The 19,189-nt window shown below is 38.8% G+C and overlaps 1 protein-coding gene across 1 annotated transcript in view; it reads right to left on the reverse strand.

Annotated features, from left to right (window-relative positions):
* The window catches only part of Copg2 (coatomer protein complex subunit gamma 2), a 116,067-nt gene that overhangs the window by 62,758 nt on the left and 34,120 nt on the right, over positions 1-19,189 (reverse strand). The window contains exons 8-9 of the mRNA XM_021190570.1: positions 18,738-18,824; positions 17,586-17,743 (exon numbers count right to left, since the gene is read on the reverse strand). Coding sequence (XP_021046229.1) covers positions 17,586-17,743; positions 18,738-18,824 — 245 coding nt within the window. The remainder of the gene's footprint in view (positions 1-17,585; positions 17,744-18,737; positions 18,825-19,189) is intronic.

Here is a 19,189-nt window from a genome sequence, read left to right on the forward strand (position 1 = left end):
TCTCAATTTTGAACATCTATGCTCCAAATGCAAGGGCATCCACATTTATTAAAGAAACTTTACCAAAGCTCAAAGCACACATAGAACCACACAATAATAGTGGGACACTTCAACACCCTACTCTCATCAATATCAGATCATGGAAACAGAAACTGAACAGAAACACAGTGAAACTAACAGTAGTTATGAAACAATTGAATTTAACAGATAACTATAGAACATTTTATCCTAAAACAAAAGAATATACCTTCTTCTCAGCACCTCATGGTACCTTCTCAAAAACTGACCAAATAGGTCACAAAACAGGCCTCAACAGATACAAGAAGACTGAAATATTCCCATGCATCCTATCAGATCACCACGGACTAAGGCTGATCTCCAATAACAACATAAATAATAGAAAGTCCACATATACATGGAAGCTGAACAACACTCTACTCAATGATAACTTGATCAAGGAAGAAATAAAGAAAGAAATTAAAGACATTTTAGAGTTTAATGAAAATGAAGCCACAACATACCCAAACTTATGGGACACAAAGAAGTAGTCCTTAGAGGAAAACTAATTGCTCTGAGCACCTCCAAAAAGAAACTGGAGAGAGAATACACTAGCAGTCTGACAGCACACCTGAAAGCTCTAGAAAAAAAGATGTAAATATACCCAAGAGGAGTAGAGGGCAGCAAATAATAAAATTCAGAGCTAAAATCAACCAGATAGAAACAAAAAGAACTATACAACAAATCAACAAAACCAGGAACTAGTTCTTTGAGAAAATCAACAACATATATAAACCCTTAGCCAGACTAACTAGAGGGCACAGAGAAAGTATCCAAATTAATAAAATCAGGAATGAAAAGGGAGACATAACAATGGAAACTGGGGAAATCCAAAAAGATCATCAGATCCTAATACAAAAGTTTATACTCAACTAAATTGGAAAGTCTGGATGAAATGGACAAATTTCTAGACACATACCAGGTGCCAAAGCTAAAACAGGAGAAGATAAACCATCTGAACAGTCCCATAACCCCTAAAGGAATAGAAGCAGTCATTAATAGCCTCCCAAGCAAAAAAAAAAGCCCAGGACCAGAGGGGTTTAGTGGAGAATTCTATCAGACTTTTAAATAAGACCTAATACCAATGCTCTTCAAACTAAACCACAAAAATAGAAACAGAAGGAACACTATCCAATTCGTTCTATGAAGCCACAATTATGCTTATACCTAAACCATACAAAGACCAAACAAAGAAAACGAATTTCAGACCAATCTCCCTTATGAACATTGATGCAAAAATAATAAAATTCTTGCCAACCAAATCCAAGAACACATCAAAATGATCTTTCACCACAATCAAGTAGGCTTCATCCCAGGAATGCAGGGATGGTTCAATATACAGAAATCCATCAACGTAATCCACTATACAAACAAACTCAAAAAACAACAACAGCAACAACAAAAAAAATCCACATGATCAATTCATTAGATACTGAAAAGGCATTTGACAAAATTTAGCATCCTTTCATGTGAAAAGTCTTGGAAAGATCATAAATTCAAGGTCCATACCTAAACATAGTAAAAGCAATATACAGAAATCCAGTAAAACTAAATGGAGAGAAACTTGAAGCAATCCCACAAAAATCAGGGACTAGACAAGGCTGCCCACTCTCCCTATCCATTCAATATAGTACTAGAAATTCTAGCTAGAGCAATTAGACAACAATAGGCGGTCAAAGGTATACAAACTGGAAAGGAGGAAGTTAAAATATCACTATTTCCAGATGATATAATCGTATACTTAAGTGACCACAAAAATTCTACCAGAGAACTCCTAAAGCTGATAATCAACTTCAGCAAAGTGGCTGGATATAAAATTAACTCAAACAAATCAGTAGCCTTCGTCTACTCAAAGGATAAACAGGCTGAGAAAGAAATTAGGGAAGTGACACCCTTCACAATAGTCACAAATAATATTACATACCTTGGTGTGACTATAACCAAGAAAGTGAAAGATCTGCATGACAAGAACTTCAAGTCTCTGAAGAAAGCAACTGAAGATCTCAGAAGATGGAAAGATCTCCCATGCTCATGGATTGGCAAGATTAATATAGTAAAAATGGCCATCTTGCTGAAAGCAATCTACAGATTCAATGCAATCCCCATCAAAATTCCAAATCAATTTTTCATAGAGCTAGAAAGAGCAATTTCCAAATTCATTTGGAATAACAAAAAACCCAGGATAGCAAAAGCTGTTCTCAACAATAAAAGAACTTCTGGGGGAAATCACCATGCCTGATGTCAAGCTGTACTACAGAGCAATGGTGATAAAAACTGCATGGTATTGGTACAGAGACAGGTAGGAAGATCAATGGAATAGAATTTGAGACCCAGAAATGAACCCACACAACTATGGTCACTTGATCTTCGACAAAGGAGCTAAAACCCATCCAGTGAAAAAAAGGACAGCATTGTTAATAAATGGTGCTGGATCAACTGGCAGTCAGCATGTAGAAGAGTGCAAATCGACACATTCTCATCTCCTTGTACAAAGTTCAAGTGGATCAAGGGACCTCCACATAAACCCAGATACACTGAAACTAATAGAGGAGAAAGTGGAGTAGAGCCTCGAACACATGTGCACAGGGGAAAAATTCCTGAACGGAACACCAATGGCTTATGCTCTAAGATCAACAATAGACAAATGGGACCTCATAAAATTGCACAGCTTCTGTAAGGCAAAAGACACTGTCAATAGGACAAAAAGGCAACCAACAAATTGGGAAAAGATCCTTACCAATCCTACATCCAATAGAGGGCTAATATCCAGTATATACAAAGAACTCAAGAAGTTAGATTCCCAGAATCAAATAACCCTATTACAAAATGGGATACAGAGTAAAACAAAGAATTCTCAACTGAGGAATATCAAATGGCCAGGAAGCACCTAAAGAAATGTTCAGCATCCTTAGTCTTCAGGGAAAGCAAATCAAAACAATCTTGAGATTCCACCTCAAGGAGTCAGAATGGCTAAAATCAAAATCTCAGGTGACAGCAGATGCTGGCGAGAATGTGGAGAAAGGAACACTCCTCCATTGCTGGTAGGATTGCAAACTGGTACAACCACTCTAGAAATCAGTTTGGCAGTTCCTCAGAAAATTGGATATAGTACTACCTGAGGACCCAGCTATACCACTCCTGGGCATATACCCAGAAGATGCTCCAACATGTAATAAGGTCACATGCTCCACTATATTCATAGCAACCATATTTATAATAGCGAGAAGCTGGGAAGAACCCAGATGTCCTTCAACAGAGGAATGGATACAGAAAATGTGGTATATTTACACAATGCAGTACTACTCACCTATTATAAACAACTAATTCATGAAATTCTTAGGCAAATGAATAGCACTAGAAAATATCATCCTAAGTGAGGTAACCCAATCGCAAAAGAACACACATGGTATGCACTCACTGATAAGTAGATATTAGCCCAAAAGCTCCAAATAACCAAGATACAACTCACAGATCATATGAAGCTCAAGAAGAAGGAAGACCAAAGTGTGGGTGCTCCAGTCCTTCTTAGAAGGGGAACAAAATACTCATGGGAGCAAATATGGAGACAAAGTGTGGAGCAGAGACTGAAGGAAAGGCCATTCAGAGACTGCCCCACCTGGGGATCCATCCCATATACAGTTAACAAATGCTGATACTATTGTGAATGCTAAGATGTGCATGCTAACAGGAGCCTGATATAGCTGTCTCCTGAGAGGCTCTGCCAGTACCTAACAAATACAGAGGTGGATGCTCTCAGCCAACCATTGGACTAAGCATGGGGTCCCCAAATGGAGGAGTTAGAGAAAGGACTGAAGGAGCTGAGGGGGTTTCCAACCCCATAGGAAGAACAACAATAACCAACAAGATCCCCACAGAGCTCCCAGGGACAAAATTACCAACCAAAGAGTACACAATGGAGGGACCCATGGCTCCAGCCTCATATGTAGAAGAGGATGGCCTTGTCAGGGAACCAATGGGAGGAGAAGCCCTTGGTCCTATGAAGGCTTGATGCCCCAAAGCAGGGGAATAGGAGGGCGGGGAGGCAGGAGTTGGAGGATGGGTGCTGGAACACCCTCATAGAAGCAGGGCAAGGTGGATGGGATGAGGGTTTCTGGGGAGGTGGGGCAGCCAGGAAAGGGGATAACATTTGAAAGGTAAATAAAGAGAATATCCAATTAAAAAAAAAAAGATTTAAATTAAAAAAAAAAATCAGTATGGTAGTGGCTCCATTGCATAACTGAGCCAACAATTGATACAATAGGGAAACAGGAGCCCAGAAACAGACCAAAGCATGTAAGGAAATCTAGTTTACAATAAAGCTGATATTATATAGCAGTGGATATACACTCATTTCAACAAATGACACTAGCTTTTAGAAGAGAGGAAAAATTAAGTTGTGATTTTATATCATATATAGAACACAAATTCATTGGTAGGACATGGACCCAAAACATGAAAGTTAAAACTATAATGCTTGAAATATCACAAAAAATATATTTGTGAACTTGGGGTTCAGGCAAGACAACAAAAACAATATTCTTTTGATAAAGATTGATATAATTAATTGTCTTATATTTAAGTAGTTCTTTCTGTTCAGCAAAGATATCAGAAAATCAACAGTCAATAAAGTATGGGGAAAAGTATCTGTGATACTTATAAATCAATCCAGAACTATTATTTTATATTAAGAATTTCTATAGCTGGGCAGTAGTGGTGTATATCTTTACGTGGAATATGACTGAAGCAGTCATTTTTGAAAAACAGAGTCTGGTGTTACCTAGGAAATGCAGAGGTACATATGGTAACCCTATACTTCTATATACTGTAAAGAAGTATAGCTTAAACATTAAAAATAGTTGGTTTGAATGTGTTCCTCAGAAGTTCATGCATCGTGCCTTTAATCCCAGCACTTGGGAGGCAGAGGCAGGCGGATTTCTGAGTTTGAGGCCAGCCTGGTCTACAGAGTGAGTTCCAGGACAGCCAGGGCTACACAGAGAAACCCTGTCTCGAAAAACAAACAAACAAAAAAAAACCCCAACTTGACCCTCAAATCCATATGCTAATGCTATTTATAGAGAAGCCTTTGGGGGCTAATCTAGATTAGATGGCATCATGGGGGTTGGGCCACCTAACAACATGAGGAATGCTATAAGAGAAGACACCTCAAGTAACACCCTTGCTCTGTCTTACCATGTGAGACAACAAGGTTTTCCAGATGCTGAGCAAATGCCAGAAGCATGCTCTTGCCTTCCCAACCTCTAGAATTGAGCCAAATCCAACATTTCTATGAAAAGTTTCTTGGTTTTAGATAAAGATGGCACTTAACTTACAATGTGATATGTTCTAATAAACCCATTTTTTGAATTTAATTTTATTTGTAATTCATTTTTTATACTCCATATTTCATTCCCCCCCTCCCCATCCACCCTCTGACTGCTCCACATCCTACACCTCTTCCCCACCCGACCCCTTCTCCACATGGATCCTCCCACCCCCCACCCCACCTGACCTCTAAACTCCTTGGGGCCTCCAGTCTCTTGAATGAACACAGACCCAGCAGTCCTCTACTGTATGTGTATTGGGGGCCTCATATCAGCTGCTGTATGCTGTCTGTTTGGTGGTCCAGTGTTTGAGAGATCTCGGGGTCCAGATTGAGACTTCTGGTCCTCCGACAGATTCTTCTCCTTCTCCTCAGATTCTTTCAATGAAAACAATATAACTCAAAAATGCTTTTATGCCTATTTACCAAACATTCTCACTTATAGCAGCACATCACACCTGGAGTGTAGTTTTCCAGCTTCAAACTACCCAGAGCTATGGCTCACTACTGCTGTTGCTGTTCATTATCAACACCCACTATAGACATGGGGGGGGGGGGGAGAGTTTACCCCATGCATATTGTCGTCACACTACAATAAATTTAAAAAATTCCAACTCAAACTATCATAAACTGAGGACCATCTGTACAACAAAAATGGATGAAGACAAGAACAGTGTGAGACAAGGAAACTATTCAGAGCAGTCTTATTCATCAGTGCCAAAACCAGAACACAATCCAGATGTTTACTCTTAGAAGAACCAACTGGGAAATTATGCAGGAAATATGTCTAAATGAATAGCTATAAACAAAACCAAGTGTGATTCTTACAATAAGACTCCATGTGAAAAAAACGAGGCAGAAACTGCAACAGGAGTCTAAGAACAAGACAGAATGGCTTCAGTGTGTAGAAATGGGTAGAGAGAGAGAGTAAAGAAGAAAAAAATGAGCACTTTAGATACATTAGTAGTTCTTCTGGACATCAACAGATATAATCAAATGATATGCATAAAGCATGTTGGGGGCACTAGAAATAATACACTATTTCTTAATGTATGCAAGCATATCTCTCAGTCCTGTACATATAAAACTAAGTTTTTTCATTTTATGTATGTACCTTATCTTTCTTAATTAAAATAAAAGAATTAGATATAGCATTCCAAATACAAGATCAATTTTGTAAATATTGACATACAGATCAATTATATTCTTACTGTTTGTTCAATTTGAACCTCTTTCAATAGGTGTCTTAGTCAGGGTTTCTATTCCTGCACAAACATGACCAAGAAGCAAGTTGGGGAGGAAAGGGTTTATTCAGCTTACACTTCCACATTGCTGTTCATCACCAAAGGAAGTCAGGACTGGAACTCAAGCAGGTCAGGAAACAGGAGCTGATGCAGAGGCCATGGAGGGACGTTACTTACTGGCTTGCCTCCCCTGGCTTGCTCAGCTTGCTTTCTTATAAAACCCAAGACTACCACCCCAGGGATGGCACCACCCACAAGGGTCCTTTCCCCCTTGATCACTAATTGAGAAAATGCCCCACAGCTGGATCTCATGGAGGCATTTTCCCAACTGAAGCTCCTTTCTCTGTGATAACTCCAGCTTGTGTCAAGTTGACACACAAAACCAGTACAATATGTAACAGGTTTATTATGATAAATTATGTAGTTTGTGTACAAGGAGTCCATGAAGATGGGCTTAATAAATACTGTTGAATATTCAAACCCTGAGTAGTTTCCTCAGACATTATTGCCAAGATTGTTCACTCTAACCAGGAAGATATAAGAGGATTGACAGCACAACACTTCTAAAATGAGGTTTTGAAACTGCAGTTCCCAAGTTAGGTTTTCTTCCTTATACACCTGCTTTGGGAGAAGGTAGTTGTCATGCTAAGTGGACATTTGACAGCCAATAAAAAGCTCTCAAAGGTGGGAAAGTGGAGCATCTGGCCAATAGCCAGGAAGACAGTAAGGCTTGCCAACAAAATGTGAGTAAAGTATAAAGTGGACTCTCAGTGCCAGATGGTTGCAGGCCTGGCCAACATGTCTGTATACTCACAAAGTACTCACATCAGAACCACACAGCTATGTTGACACCAGATCGCTGATCATGGTAACTGAAATAAATACCTGCTTTAAGCGATAAGTCTGAGGTCAGTTCTCTGCACGGCAACAGCTATTTAATACACTTGACATTTCCATCTAATTTATTTTCTGTCTCCTGCTTATATACATCACTTTAATTATATTTTCTACTAACAACCTTCAGTCATATCCTTGTACCATCTTTTGCTTTTAAAATGTCCAAGAATTTTTATTCAATTTCCACTCTTAATTAATGCCATAGTTTGAACATATTCACCAAAACTCATGAATGGGAAATTTAGGCTCAAATTTAAAACTGTTAAAAGTTAAAACTTCAAAGTCTTAATCCAGTCAATGCAGACCTTGCCCTGCCATATTAAAAGGCTGTTTGTTAACAAAGAAGAGATTTACAAAAGGAAGATTTTTGTTTCCTTTTCCTCATCTCCTTTCTCAAATGGACATGGGGCTCATGACATAACACCTCTGTCTTGTTACAATGTAGAACAAAAAACCTTGCCAGATGTTGGTGCCATGCCAGTTCCCAAACAATGGGCCAAATAAACTATCATTTATAATCTACTCAGTTCCTAGTACTCTATTGCAAAATCAGAAAATGGATTTAAAAAATTACTAACCAATACATTTTTTTGGTCAAAGTTTAACTATAATTTTCTCCCCAAACAAAAAGAGCATACTCTTAATTCTAATATCACATTCTAACCATAATTTAATATGTTGCAATCCCCTCAAGTCACAGAGTTTATTATTATATTTTAAAAGGGTTTTTTTTTAATGGTTTAGAAGCTAAGGAGATGGCTCAGGGATAAAGTGCTTGTCATCATGTGTGAAGGCCAAAATTTGGATCCCTAATACCTCCATAAAAGCTGTGTGGGAGTATCAGCTGGCCTGGAATCCAGGTACTCAGGCCACCGAGATAGCCAATACTCCTGAGAAGCTGGCTAACTAGTTCAATCAGTGAGCTTTGGGTTCAGCAAGAGATTCTGTAGCAGTAAATAAGTGGAGATTGTCAAGGAAGATATCTGATGTAAATTTCTGACCCCCATATGTACATATTTTACCTTCAATGCACATGCATCCACACATAAGAAACATATACACACACCTCTCTAAAAACTTCTGACTTAGAAATATCAACTTATGGGATGGAAGATGACTTGGTGTGTAAAGCACTTGCTATATAAGAGCAAGAACCTGAATATGGATCCCTAGAACACACATAGTCAGTCACAGTAGCACACCTCAGTGATCCTGGTGTTCCTAAGGCAAGATAGGCAGCAGAGACAGGAGACTATCAGGAAGCTTATGAGTTAGCTACTGTGGCTACATGGCAGTGAACATGTCACACAAGCCTTTAGTTTGAATGAAGTATTTTGTTATGGCAGTCCACAACTAACATAGTAGTCAAATTTGACAACATTCCCCAATGATTCTTGCATCCTTCTATCTGCTTCTTTAAATCTGGCTGGTCTTTCTATTAAACAGAAACATTGTCATGTTTCTCCAAGATTAGGCCAGAAAAATATTATGCACTTTCCTCTCTTGTTCTGAAGAAAGTCAATGCTATCAAGACACTCAAGCAATGCTATGGAGAGGCAGGCACACATGGCAAGAAACTGCGATATCTCTGCCAACAGAACACCAGTAAAATACTGTAGAAGCAAAAATTTCAGCTTCCAAGACGACTGCAGCACAAACCATTATTCTGACTGCAACTGAAAGAAAGAGCCCAAACACCTAGTAGCTAGCAGGGCATGACAGGGCATGACTATGAGTCTTTGGGAGGAAGAGGCACGTGAATCACAGTTAGCCAGCTTTGGCTGCACGGTGAATTCAAGGACAATCTGGGCCAACATGAGACCCTATCTCAAAACATAAAAAGAAAATAAAGGGGAAAAAAAAGACAGAGGGATTGTTTGGGAAAATATCTATGGTTTAATGTTTTCTTAGTCTGGTAGGTTCTAGAATAATTTATTATGAAATATTGATAATACATTTTATAATTATTAAGAGGATTATTATAAGATCAAAATGATAAGAAAAATAAGTATTTCAAAAACTCCATAAGCACCTCAGGCTACCTCACAAACACTACCTCAGAGATAATCACTATTCTTTTTTTCTAATAGCTCTACATTTAAACCCAGGGCTTCATGAATGCTAGACAAGTGCTTTGTTGCTGAGCCAAACTTCCAGTACTATCTTAACTTTTAATATTAGCTATATCCATATAGGTCTAAAATAAATATTAGTGTGCCAAGCATGATGGTGTATATCTATAATCTTTCTCTGTGTGTGTGTGTGTGTATGTGTGTATGTGTGCATGTGTGTGTGTGTATGTGTGTGTGTTGTGTTTGTTGTTTTTTGGTAATGTTACAGACTGAACCTATGATCTGGCCCAGAATATATTCTTTTATCTATGACCTCTCAGTCAGAATTATCCATGTGGCTGCACTTCATTATTTATATGAACATACCAAAATTTATTTTTAGATCTTGGATATTTGGATTGTTCCATCTTAAGATTAAGCCTTCCTGTACAGGTCTTTTCACACTGAATATGCATTTCTGTTTGGCATTTATAAGTTGAGGTTTTTTGCTACAGACTCATGGAATACAGAGGTCAATTTAAAAAGAGGTGACATTGTTATAATATTGAATATTTCAGTATAAAAACGTATATTGATTTTTCAAGTAACACTAAATAATATTTTGTAATTTTCTGAGTAGAGATGTATATAATTTTTGACAAATTTATTCCTACGCTTTTTAAAAATTCTATCTCATTTATTGGTTTTCTGAAAAAAAAAGCAAACTGATTTTGGATTCTAATCCTTTATCTAGAAACCCTGGTAATTTCTTGGTTTAATTATAATAGATACAGCATTTTATGGGATGGTCTCACTATACATTGGTCAGAATACAGGGTGAGCGTCCTAAGGCACAGCAAGAGTCCAGTTAGTGCTTGTGGAGTCTATACCCTCAGGGATGGCACTCTTTCCTTGACAAGGCATCAGTGTTGAACCACAGGGGTTCCACCTAGATAGTTTTATCTAGTCCTAACCATTTCAAAAAGACTCCATCTCTATACAGCACAGTTAATGAAGCTGCCAAGCTTTTATTATTTCTCTTTCTCTTCCTTTTACTTTTTCTGTTTTGTTTTGTTTTTTGAGACAGGGTTTCTCTGTAAACCCTTGGCTGTCCTGGAACTCACTCTGTAGACCAGGCTAGCCTGGAACTCTCAGAGATCTATCTACCTCTGCCTCCCAAGTGCTGGGATTAAAGGCGTGCACCACCACTGCCCAGCCCAAGTTTTATTTCTATTATTTTATTTATATACACATATGTGTATACACATGCATATGAATTATTTTGAGACAGTATCTTACTCTGTAGGCCAGACTAACCTGAAACTCATTATGAAGCCTCAAACTAGTGGCAATCCTCTTGCTTCAGCCTCTCCAGTACTAGGATTTGTACATATAAACTACTACAACTTATTTCAATCTTTTTGTATGTCCTATGGGAATTAATTTCAACATACATGAGACATACTTAAAATTCTACCTATATTAGGCATGGTTCTCTGGAGGAAAAGAACCTATAGAGTATATACGTATTACAAAATGGATGATAGGATCCAGACAGTCCAACAATGGTCATGTGTACAGTGCAGAAGCAGAGACTGTAGTAGCTGCTCAGTTCATGAAACTGGATGCCTCAACGTCTCAGTTCAGCCCTGAAGGCCTTAGCTCTCTAGAAAGTCCCCTGTACTGAGTCCATGTTAGAAAGCCAAAGAGGGTTAAGTGTGACACCAACAGAGAAGAGTAAGAGCAACAGAGGCAGACACACTCAGGAAGGAGCAGCAAAGGCAGACTAATGCACATTTTTCAAGAATTTCTCTTCTCTCAACGTAGATCTGAATAAAAAGCAGTAAGCCTTACCTTACGCTTGTCTTAAAATTTCCTATGCCAAAAAACTTTATTTCTGAATTCAGCCTCACTCAAGTTTTCAGGACACAAATAGAAAGGAGTCAGATTTTTTTTTTTTTTCTTTTTTGCAGAGTGTAATATGACTGGCCTCTGGTCTAATTCCCAACAGTCTTTAATCATTGACACTGTGTTTACCAGGATTTCACTGTTTTACATTTCTATCAGCTCCTGGTCTTTTACATATCTGACAACATATCTCTGTTTACAGCATTCCCGGGCTTCTCTATCCCACAGGTCCAAATTCTTCCAGATTTCTCCCACAAGAAGTTCTAGCTGGGCACAGTGGTGCACACCTGAACATCTGTTCAGGAAGCAGAAGCAGGGGGATCTCTGATTTCAAGGTCAGCCTGGTCTACATAGTTTCAAGACAACCAGGACGATAAAGGGAGACCCTGTCTCAAACAAACAGCAGTTCCATGGAATACATGGTCAGATGGTCCTAGCAACAGCCCCACATTTTGGAATCAGTTTTCTTTATCAGTTGTTTTTCTTATTGACTACTTCTTATGACAAACAAAGACAGCTTCACTCTGGCTCATAGTTTGAGCACAAGAGTGAAAATGGCCCCAGCTGTGGCAGCAGGAGTATCAGGCAGGTGTGACCTTCTCTCTAAGTCAGAAAGCAGAGGCGGATCAATGCTCACATTCTCCTTACCTTTTTCCAACTGGGAACCTGAGCCCACATTCAGGCTAGATCTTCTTTAGAAACAACCTCACAGGCATATCCAGAGGTGTGTCTCCTAGGTAACTCTATATCCAGTTAAGCTGACAATGATAATGACCCATCACAGCAGCCGTTATTCTTCCTTCTATCTCCTTGACTCTAATATGCTGTGCGTTCTGTGGTTCCTTTCTCTCTGCTTTAGCTACATGACACACAAGGCTAGTACACATGTGCTTCACACTCACTCACTCACCTGAGCTCACTAGCCTCCTGGTATCGGCAGCTGACCTTTTATCCCTTCAAATACTTTGCCCCATTCCCTTTTCTCTCTTTCTGAGTCACACTACAGATACATTAGAATATGATGTGTTTTCCTAGGCTTCACGTTTTCTATTCATTTTTCCCTTTATTTTTCTTCCTATATTTCAGTTTAGGTAATTTCCACTGAGCTATCCTCAAGTTCTCTAATCTCTTTTCCTAGTAATTAATAGTAATGAACTTACTAAAATAATTTTTGATTTCTGATATTGTAATATGATTCAATTTTTTAAGTCTCTTCTAGTTTGTGAAATTTTTTATACATTTACACACTGTGTTCACTAATCTTTTTTTAATTTATTTTTTATTAGATATTTTCTTTATTTACATTTCCAATGCTATCCCAAAAGTTCCCTATACCCTCCCCCTGCCCCGCTCCCCTACCCATTCACTTCCACTCTTGGCCCTGGCCTTCCCCTGTACTGGGGCATATAAAGTTTGCAAGACCAAGGGTCCTTTCTTCCCAATGATGGCCTACTAGGCCGTCTTCTGCAATGTTCACTAATCTTTAAAAAATTTTATAATTAGAGAGAGAGAGAGAGAGAGAGAGAGAGAGAGAGAGAGAGAGAGAGAATGAATGAGAATATGTTCATGTGCACTGCCAGAAAAGACCATCAGGACTCATTCACTAAGTACCATTTGCCAATTTTTTTGAGACTGTGTTCTTCACTGTCCCGTAATAAATGGATTAGGAAAGGCTTTGGTGATACAGTTGTCTTTGAGTCATTTATGCTCCTAGAAGTAATCTCCCAACCATATTCCTGCAAGTAAACCCAATAAAACTCATTGGTTCCCCAAGCTGGACTTTGGTGGTACCTGTATTTCTATCTGTCATGAGTTCCTATCTGGGGGAGGAGATGTGTGTATTGCATCTCCCCAGGAAAAGTTTTGTCACACAATATAATTAAGGCCCGGGCAGGGACATGGTGAAGTGAAGATGAGATGGGGCAAAGTGAGTGACTGGATCTGGCGATGGTAGAGAGGTGTGCAGCTGAAGCTGAGAAGCTGAGGGGAGTATCCCCATCCCCAGAGGAAACTATGGTATGTTTCTACATCTTTGTGCTATGGCAGTAGTTGCGTGGTTCTTGTTATGGATAGTGAGACATGTCTAAGGCTAAGTCATCAGAATCAGGAGTGCCTGTGGGAGGAATCTTAGGCTGGCAGTCTTGGTCTGTGTAGTATGGAGTGGCATGTAGGCTTGATGATGTGGTACATCATGCAAATACAAAGTTGCCCTGGAAACAGTTTAAGATTTAGAGGAAATTTTATAGTCTTGGAGAGTAACACACAAGGGAGTTGAGAAAAGGTCTGAGGATTACAGAGAACCACTTAAATTAGCAACTCCTAGTCATGCTTTGTATCCAACTTTGATCTATGGAGGAAGCAAATGATACAAATGGATACAACTTTTCCATGATGTTCCCCTTCAGCATTTTCTTAGTTTCACACTTCTGGGATCAGCTGACACTTGCTCAGATGACAAAATACTTTGATGGTACTTTCTAATGTTATCTTGTAGCTCTACAATTTGCTGACATGGTAGTTCAGCATGTTGCTTTGTCTTGCTGATCCTCTGGAAAAGGTTTTGTTTTATAGATAAGATCATGCTAACCTCTGAGTGTTTTATAGATTTGGAAAGCCATTAGAGAGACAATCAGATACAAGTGTACTTCCACCTACCTTACAACTGTAACCAGGGCTGGGTTAATTGAAAGAGAAAAGAGCCAAAGGCACCTTACATGAATGAAAATGGATATTCCCAGAAGCTATAAGGTTACTGAATGAAAACCTCAGTGCCAGGGGTCAACTACCTCCTTGTGAGTTGCTGGCTAGGGAAGCCCCTGAGGCCCCACAAACCATAAAGACTATCGCTGCTGCTGTTGGTTGTATGCCAGAACTAGATAGCATCCTATTGCTGAAGATATCACATGTACATGTCTGACTGTAGGAATGGAAATATTAAGTTGAGACGGAACTGGAAACTCCCACCCTGATGACTGGCTTTCACAGTGACAGAAGGGGCTAGATAGGCTGCTAGTGGAGAACTGTCAGCAACATTTCTGCCTAGCTATAGACCCTAGGAGTTGAAATACCATATGCTGGGCAGGATGTGCCTGCTTGTACAATAGTGGCTTGCCTACTGTGGGTTCGAACAACAGCCTTCCAACTGGATTTAAGGCCCACCCCAGAACAGGGAGTTCACATCTGATACATAAGCCAAGACACAGACTGTTGAGGTCATAGGTCCCAATGAGGAAGCAAGTTCTATTTTTTTTTCTAGATGGATGTGATATGCCCATCAAACTGCCTTCTGAATGTGTAGTTATGCCCACAGATCACTGCTGTTGTCAGCCTCAACATAACACTGACGAAGCTCCTGAGAACAAGTAACTGTGGCACAGTAGCCTATTTCTTAGTCACAGTAGAACTGTATAGTCATCTTGTAGTGGTCTGACTAGGAGTGGCCCACACACACTCATGTGTTTGAATTCTTGGCCCATAAGGGGTGGCAATATTAGGAAGTGTGGCCTTGTTAGAGGAAGTGTGGACTTGTTAGAGGAAGTGTGAGGTCTCAGTTGTTCAAACTAGGTCTAGTGTCACTTTTTCTTCTGCTACCTGTGGATCAAGATGTAGCACTCTCAGTTACTTTTCCAGTACCATGTCTGTGTGCATGCCACCATGTTTCTCACCATGACGATACTGGACTAAACCTCTGAGCTGTAAACCAGCCCTAAATTAAATATCTTCCTTTATAAAAGTTGCTGTGGTCATGGTGTCTCTTCATAGAAGTAGAAAGCCTAACTAAGACACTGTCTCCAAGGCTCAGAGATGATTGTAGAAGAGGGGATGGGAAGTATGTAAGAGACAAAGGAAGAGAAGGAATGTTGTGCAACAATCTCCTCCCTCCAATATAGAAGCCATCCATCCTGCAGGGAAGCTCCTTAAGAAGAAAGGAAAATAACTCAAAATAGCTTTAGGAAGTTCATAAAACTGACCAGATTCTCTAGGCCCCCTCTGTCCCAAATTAAGTAACAGGAACAGAGCTGCCAAGACTCAGACAATCTGAGCTATAGAGAAAACTCTGAGGAAAAAGCTACTAAAAAGATTCTGAGAGCAACCTGCTGCCTGAAAGCAGCAGAAGCCAGCAGAGCTGTCTAGAAGAGGTTTAGATCAGAGTCACATGAAAAGGACACTCTTCAACCTGTTGAGCTTCCTACAGCCTGTGTTGTATGCTAAGTTTCCAGCTTTTGTGAGTTGTCACCCATGCTGAGGTGGGCCTAAGGATGCTGCCTTAAGTCATTTCTTCTCCTGTAAATAATCTCCTGCCCACAGTAAAACTCATTTGTTCACCAAGTTGGAACTTTGGTGGGATCTGTACTTTGATTGCCATTAATTCCTTGTTTAGGGTGAGTATATGTGTGTGCTGTGTCTATCACACAACACAAGGGTAATAAATATGGTAAGAGTGTGAAGTACGTATTTACCCTGACATATCTGTAGCCAGATGCTTGCATTACCAGATGTTTGAACCATCACTGCCACATAAAACTATCAACTTGGTGTTTAGGTGGTTACAAAAGGTTTGTATGTAAAATTAAAATACTTTTGTTCTTTAGTAATTTGCCCACTTTACTGTTCTTGTATATGACTTAAATCATTACAATAATTCTGACAGATAAATCACTTCACAGTTAAGGAGACTAAGTTCTAGAGATGTTAAGTTGTTAAAGTAAAGATGTTTGCTGTTTAACAAAAGCTATTTACCCGCAGGACAAAATTCTAGCCATGGATATCATATCTAAAAGCATAACCATTCCAGTTAAAAGAACGGGAAACCATCACATTACTAGACCTGGTTCCAAAAGTTTCAAAAGCTGAAAAGTCACTCTCAACTACCAAAAAGCTCTTCCATGAAAAAGTGCATCTACCATAATTAGAAAAGGTACCCTATGGTGAAACTGTTATTAAAGTCACTGCTAATTAACTCCAACATGTGCATCGTCAGTAAATCTGCTTTTACTAATACTTTTTCCTTCATTAAAGTCACATTTTTCTTGCCTCTTTGACTTTATTGATTTTCTGCTAAGCACTGCTTATAAAAATATAGTACAGACTGACATAAAACAATACTTAAAACAAGAAAATAGCAAGTTCTTTCTGTTATGAGAAGCCAGTAGCTAACCCAGGGTTCAGCTCTGCTTTGGTTTTAATCAAATTCGCCATCTGACAGTCCTAACTGAAGTGAACGCAGACTAGCCAGCCTGCTTTCCTGGCAGGACCCTGGCTCTCAGCTAGTCTAGAGGTTTTGGTGTTAACGCTTCAGTTTTCCAGATCCAATGAGAAATCTATGTTAACATTACACCATAACTGGCCAGGCAGCAGTGCATACCTGCAATTCCAGCACTTGGGAGACTGAGGCAAGAGAGGCCAACCTGGAGATCCTGTCTATAAATTGAAAAGGGAAAGCCACAAACCACTTAGGGTGAGTATGTTTCTTTTGTGCTCCAAGTTTATATACCTTGAAAGATCCTTATCCTCTTCCTGTCTCCTCCCAGCCTCTAGGACTGCTAAGGTACTGCTGCTAAGCTCACACAGAACTCACACTTACACCGTGACCTTAGGCAAATTATTCAACTTAGTGTTTCTACATTCTCTTATATAAGATATACAAGATGATTCTTAATGTCCCTCCTGATTACCATATTCAATTATCTGTATAACTTAGGGCCTATCGCATTTTACCTCTGGTATCCATTCATAACTATGTTATTAATAATCATTACATACATGAGCATATATAAAGGTAAAACAATACTGTGTTACTTACAATCCTTAATTTCTTTTGAGTTTTATTTGTTTGTTTGTTCGTTTGCTTGAGATAGGGTTTCTACATAGTCCTGAATGTCCTGGAACTCACTCTGTAGACCAGGCTGACCTCGAACTCAAGAGATCTGCCTGCCTCTGCCTCCCAAGTGCTGGGATTAAATGCGTGCACCATCATGCTCAGCTGTCAATTTCTTTGTAATTTGGAAAACATTAAACTTGTCTGTAAAGTCAGTGCTACCCTAAAAATATTCATAAACAAAAATAAACTCTAAGGAAATATTAACTTATAAATCGAAACCAACTCACCCATCCTCGCTTTCTTTCAGTAAGCGACTAGCAATTCGAATCAGCATACAGTATGCAAACTGTGATTTGAGACCAGATTTGGTAAATTTATTTAACATTTTGGAGACAGCAAGCCGATCATTCTTCCTAAGGTGATAGAGCACTCCCAGTGCATGGTACTAAGAAGAAGAAAGAGTGCCACGTGAGCTTAGGAAGACAGCAGGTCACCTACAGGAAAGACAACTGCATAGAACTAGACAAAAGACTCTTCAAAAAAAGATATCTAAGTCAAACAGATAAAATACAGTATCTTTTTATATGAAACTAAACACCAGGATCACTAAGAAAAAAAAGAGTGTGTGTAATTTACTTCAGAAGTTGTAAATTCAGAGTAGCCAGTAAGAAAGGGGCTGTATACAACCTAAAGATAGATCTAGTGGGTTTAACAATCGCTCACACCCTCAGACCTAACTTACATAGAGACCCCAGGCTCCTGAATGCTGGGACTACAAGTACATTCCTTCAAGTATCACCACCTTAATACAGAATAAGTCTCCTAAAGTAGGCTAGGAGAGTGTCATCATCAAGACACTTTGTATGGAAGTACACTGGTCAGAATTAGACCAACAGATGTCTCAAGAGGAAATGACTATTTCTCACATTATTAAATATGCTAATGTAAGAAGATATAAACAGTACTTTTTCAAACACATACAGAGATTTCACATAAAATTACCAGCTAGACTTTTGATTATATTCCTTTTGATAATAGCTTAATAATAAATATCATAAGCTCTTTCTAAAAGATTTGTTCTATATGTTATATAGCAAGATTGGCTGATTATTTTTACATTATTAATTATCAAGACTAAGAAACTAAGTTTCCTTTTACACAAATTGTCTTTCAAATAAAAGTCCAAAATGCATTGTTAATCCCATTGGAATAAGCATTTCTATATACTACTAAAACGGGATTTTTTTTTTTCTTGACCATTCCTACTGGAGGTCATTTATCTTCTACCAAACAGAAAGCCAATGGAAGTAATAAAATTTTGTAAGATACCTACTTGATAATATGTACTAGTAAGTGGATTAATATGTCAAAAATTTGCTTTAGTCTGCTGGATAATCACTACTTTGTCCCGACACATAAGATGATATCAAAGACAGTACCTGCACCATGATATTGTCACTTGATGCAGCTTCTTGGGCTTCATTTATCCATCGTTTAACCACATCATAGCTTATCTTCATCATGTGCTAAATTAAGAAAAATGGGGGGATATATAATGCATGATCACTAGACACTAGAAATGCAAGTTAAATTTCTTGCAAAAATTACTAAAGATTTTTCCCAAACACTGAAATACTGCTGCTTTTAATACATTGTCTATATTCTAAGGCAACTATAAACTGAATTTTTTTTCTTTAATATCTCTTTGTATAGTAATAGACATCTACACATTTGTGAGCTGGAAGAGACAAGGAAAAGAAAGCCACAAGGGAAAGAAGAGAAGCATCAAACAGAATGACTCTTAAGGAATGTTAACATTAGCTTGACTTCCAGGTTCCCCTGAAGAAGAAACAGTACAGCATGCTCCTTGATCTAAAACCTGTTCCATGAC

Source organism: Mus pahari, chromosome 2 (genome assembly GCF_900095145.1).
Source record: "Mus pahari chromosome 2, PAHARI_EIJ_v1.1, whole genome shotgun sequence".
In the NCBI taxonomy this organism is placed as follows: domain Eukaryota; kingdom Metazoa; phylum Chordata; class Mammalia; order Rodentia; family Muridae; genus Mus; species Mus pahari.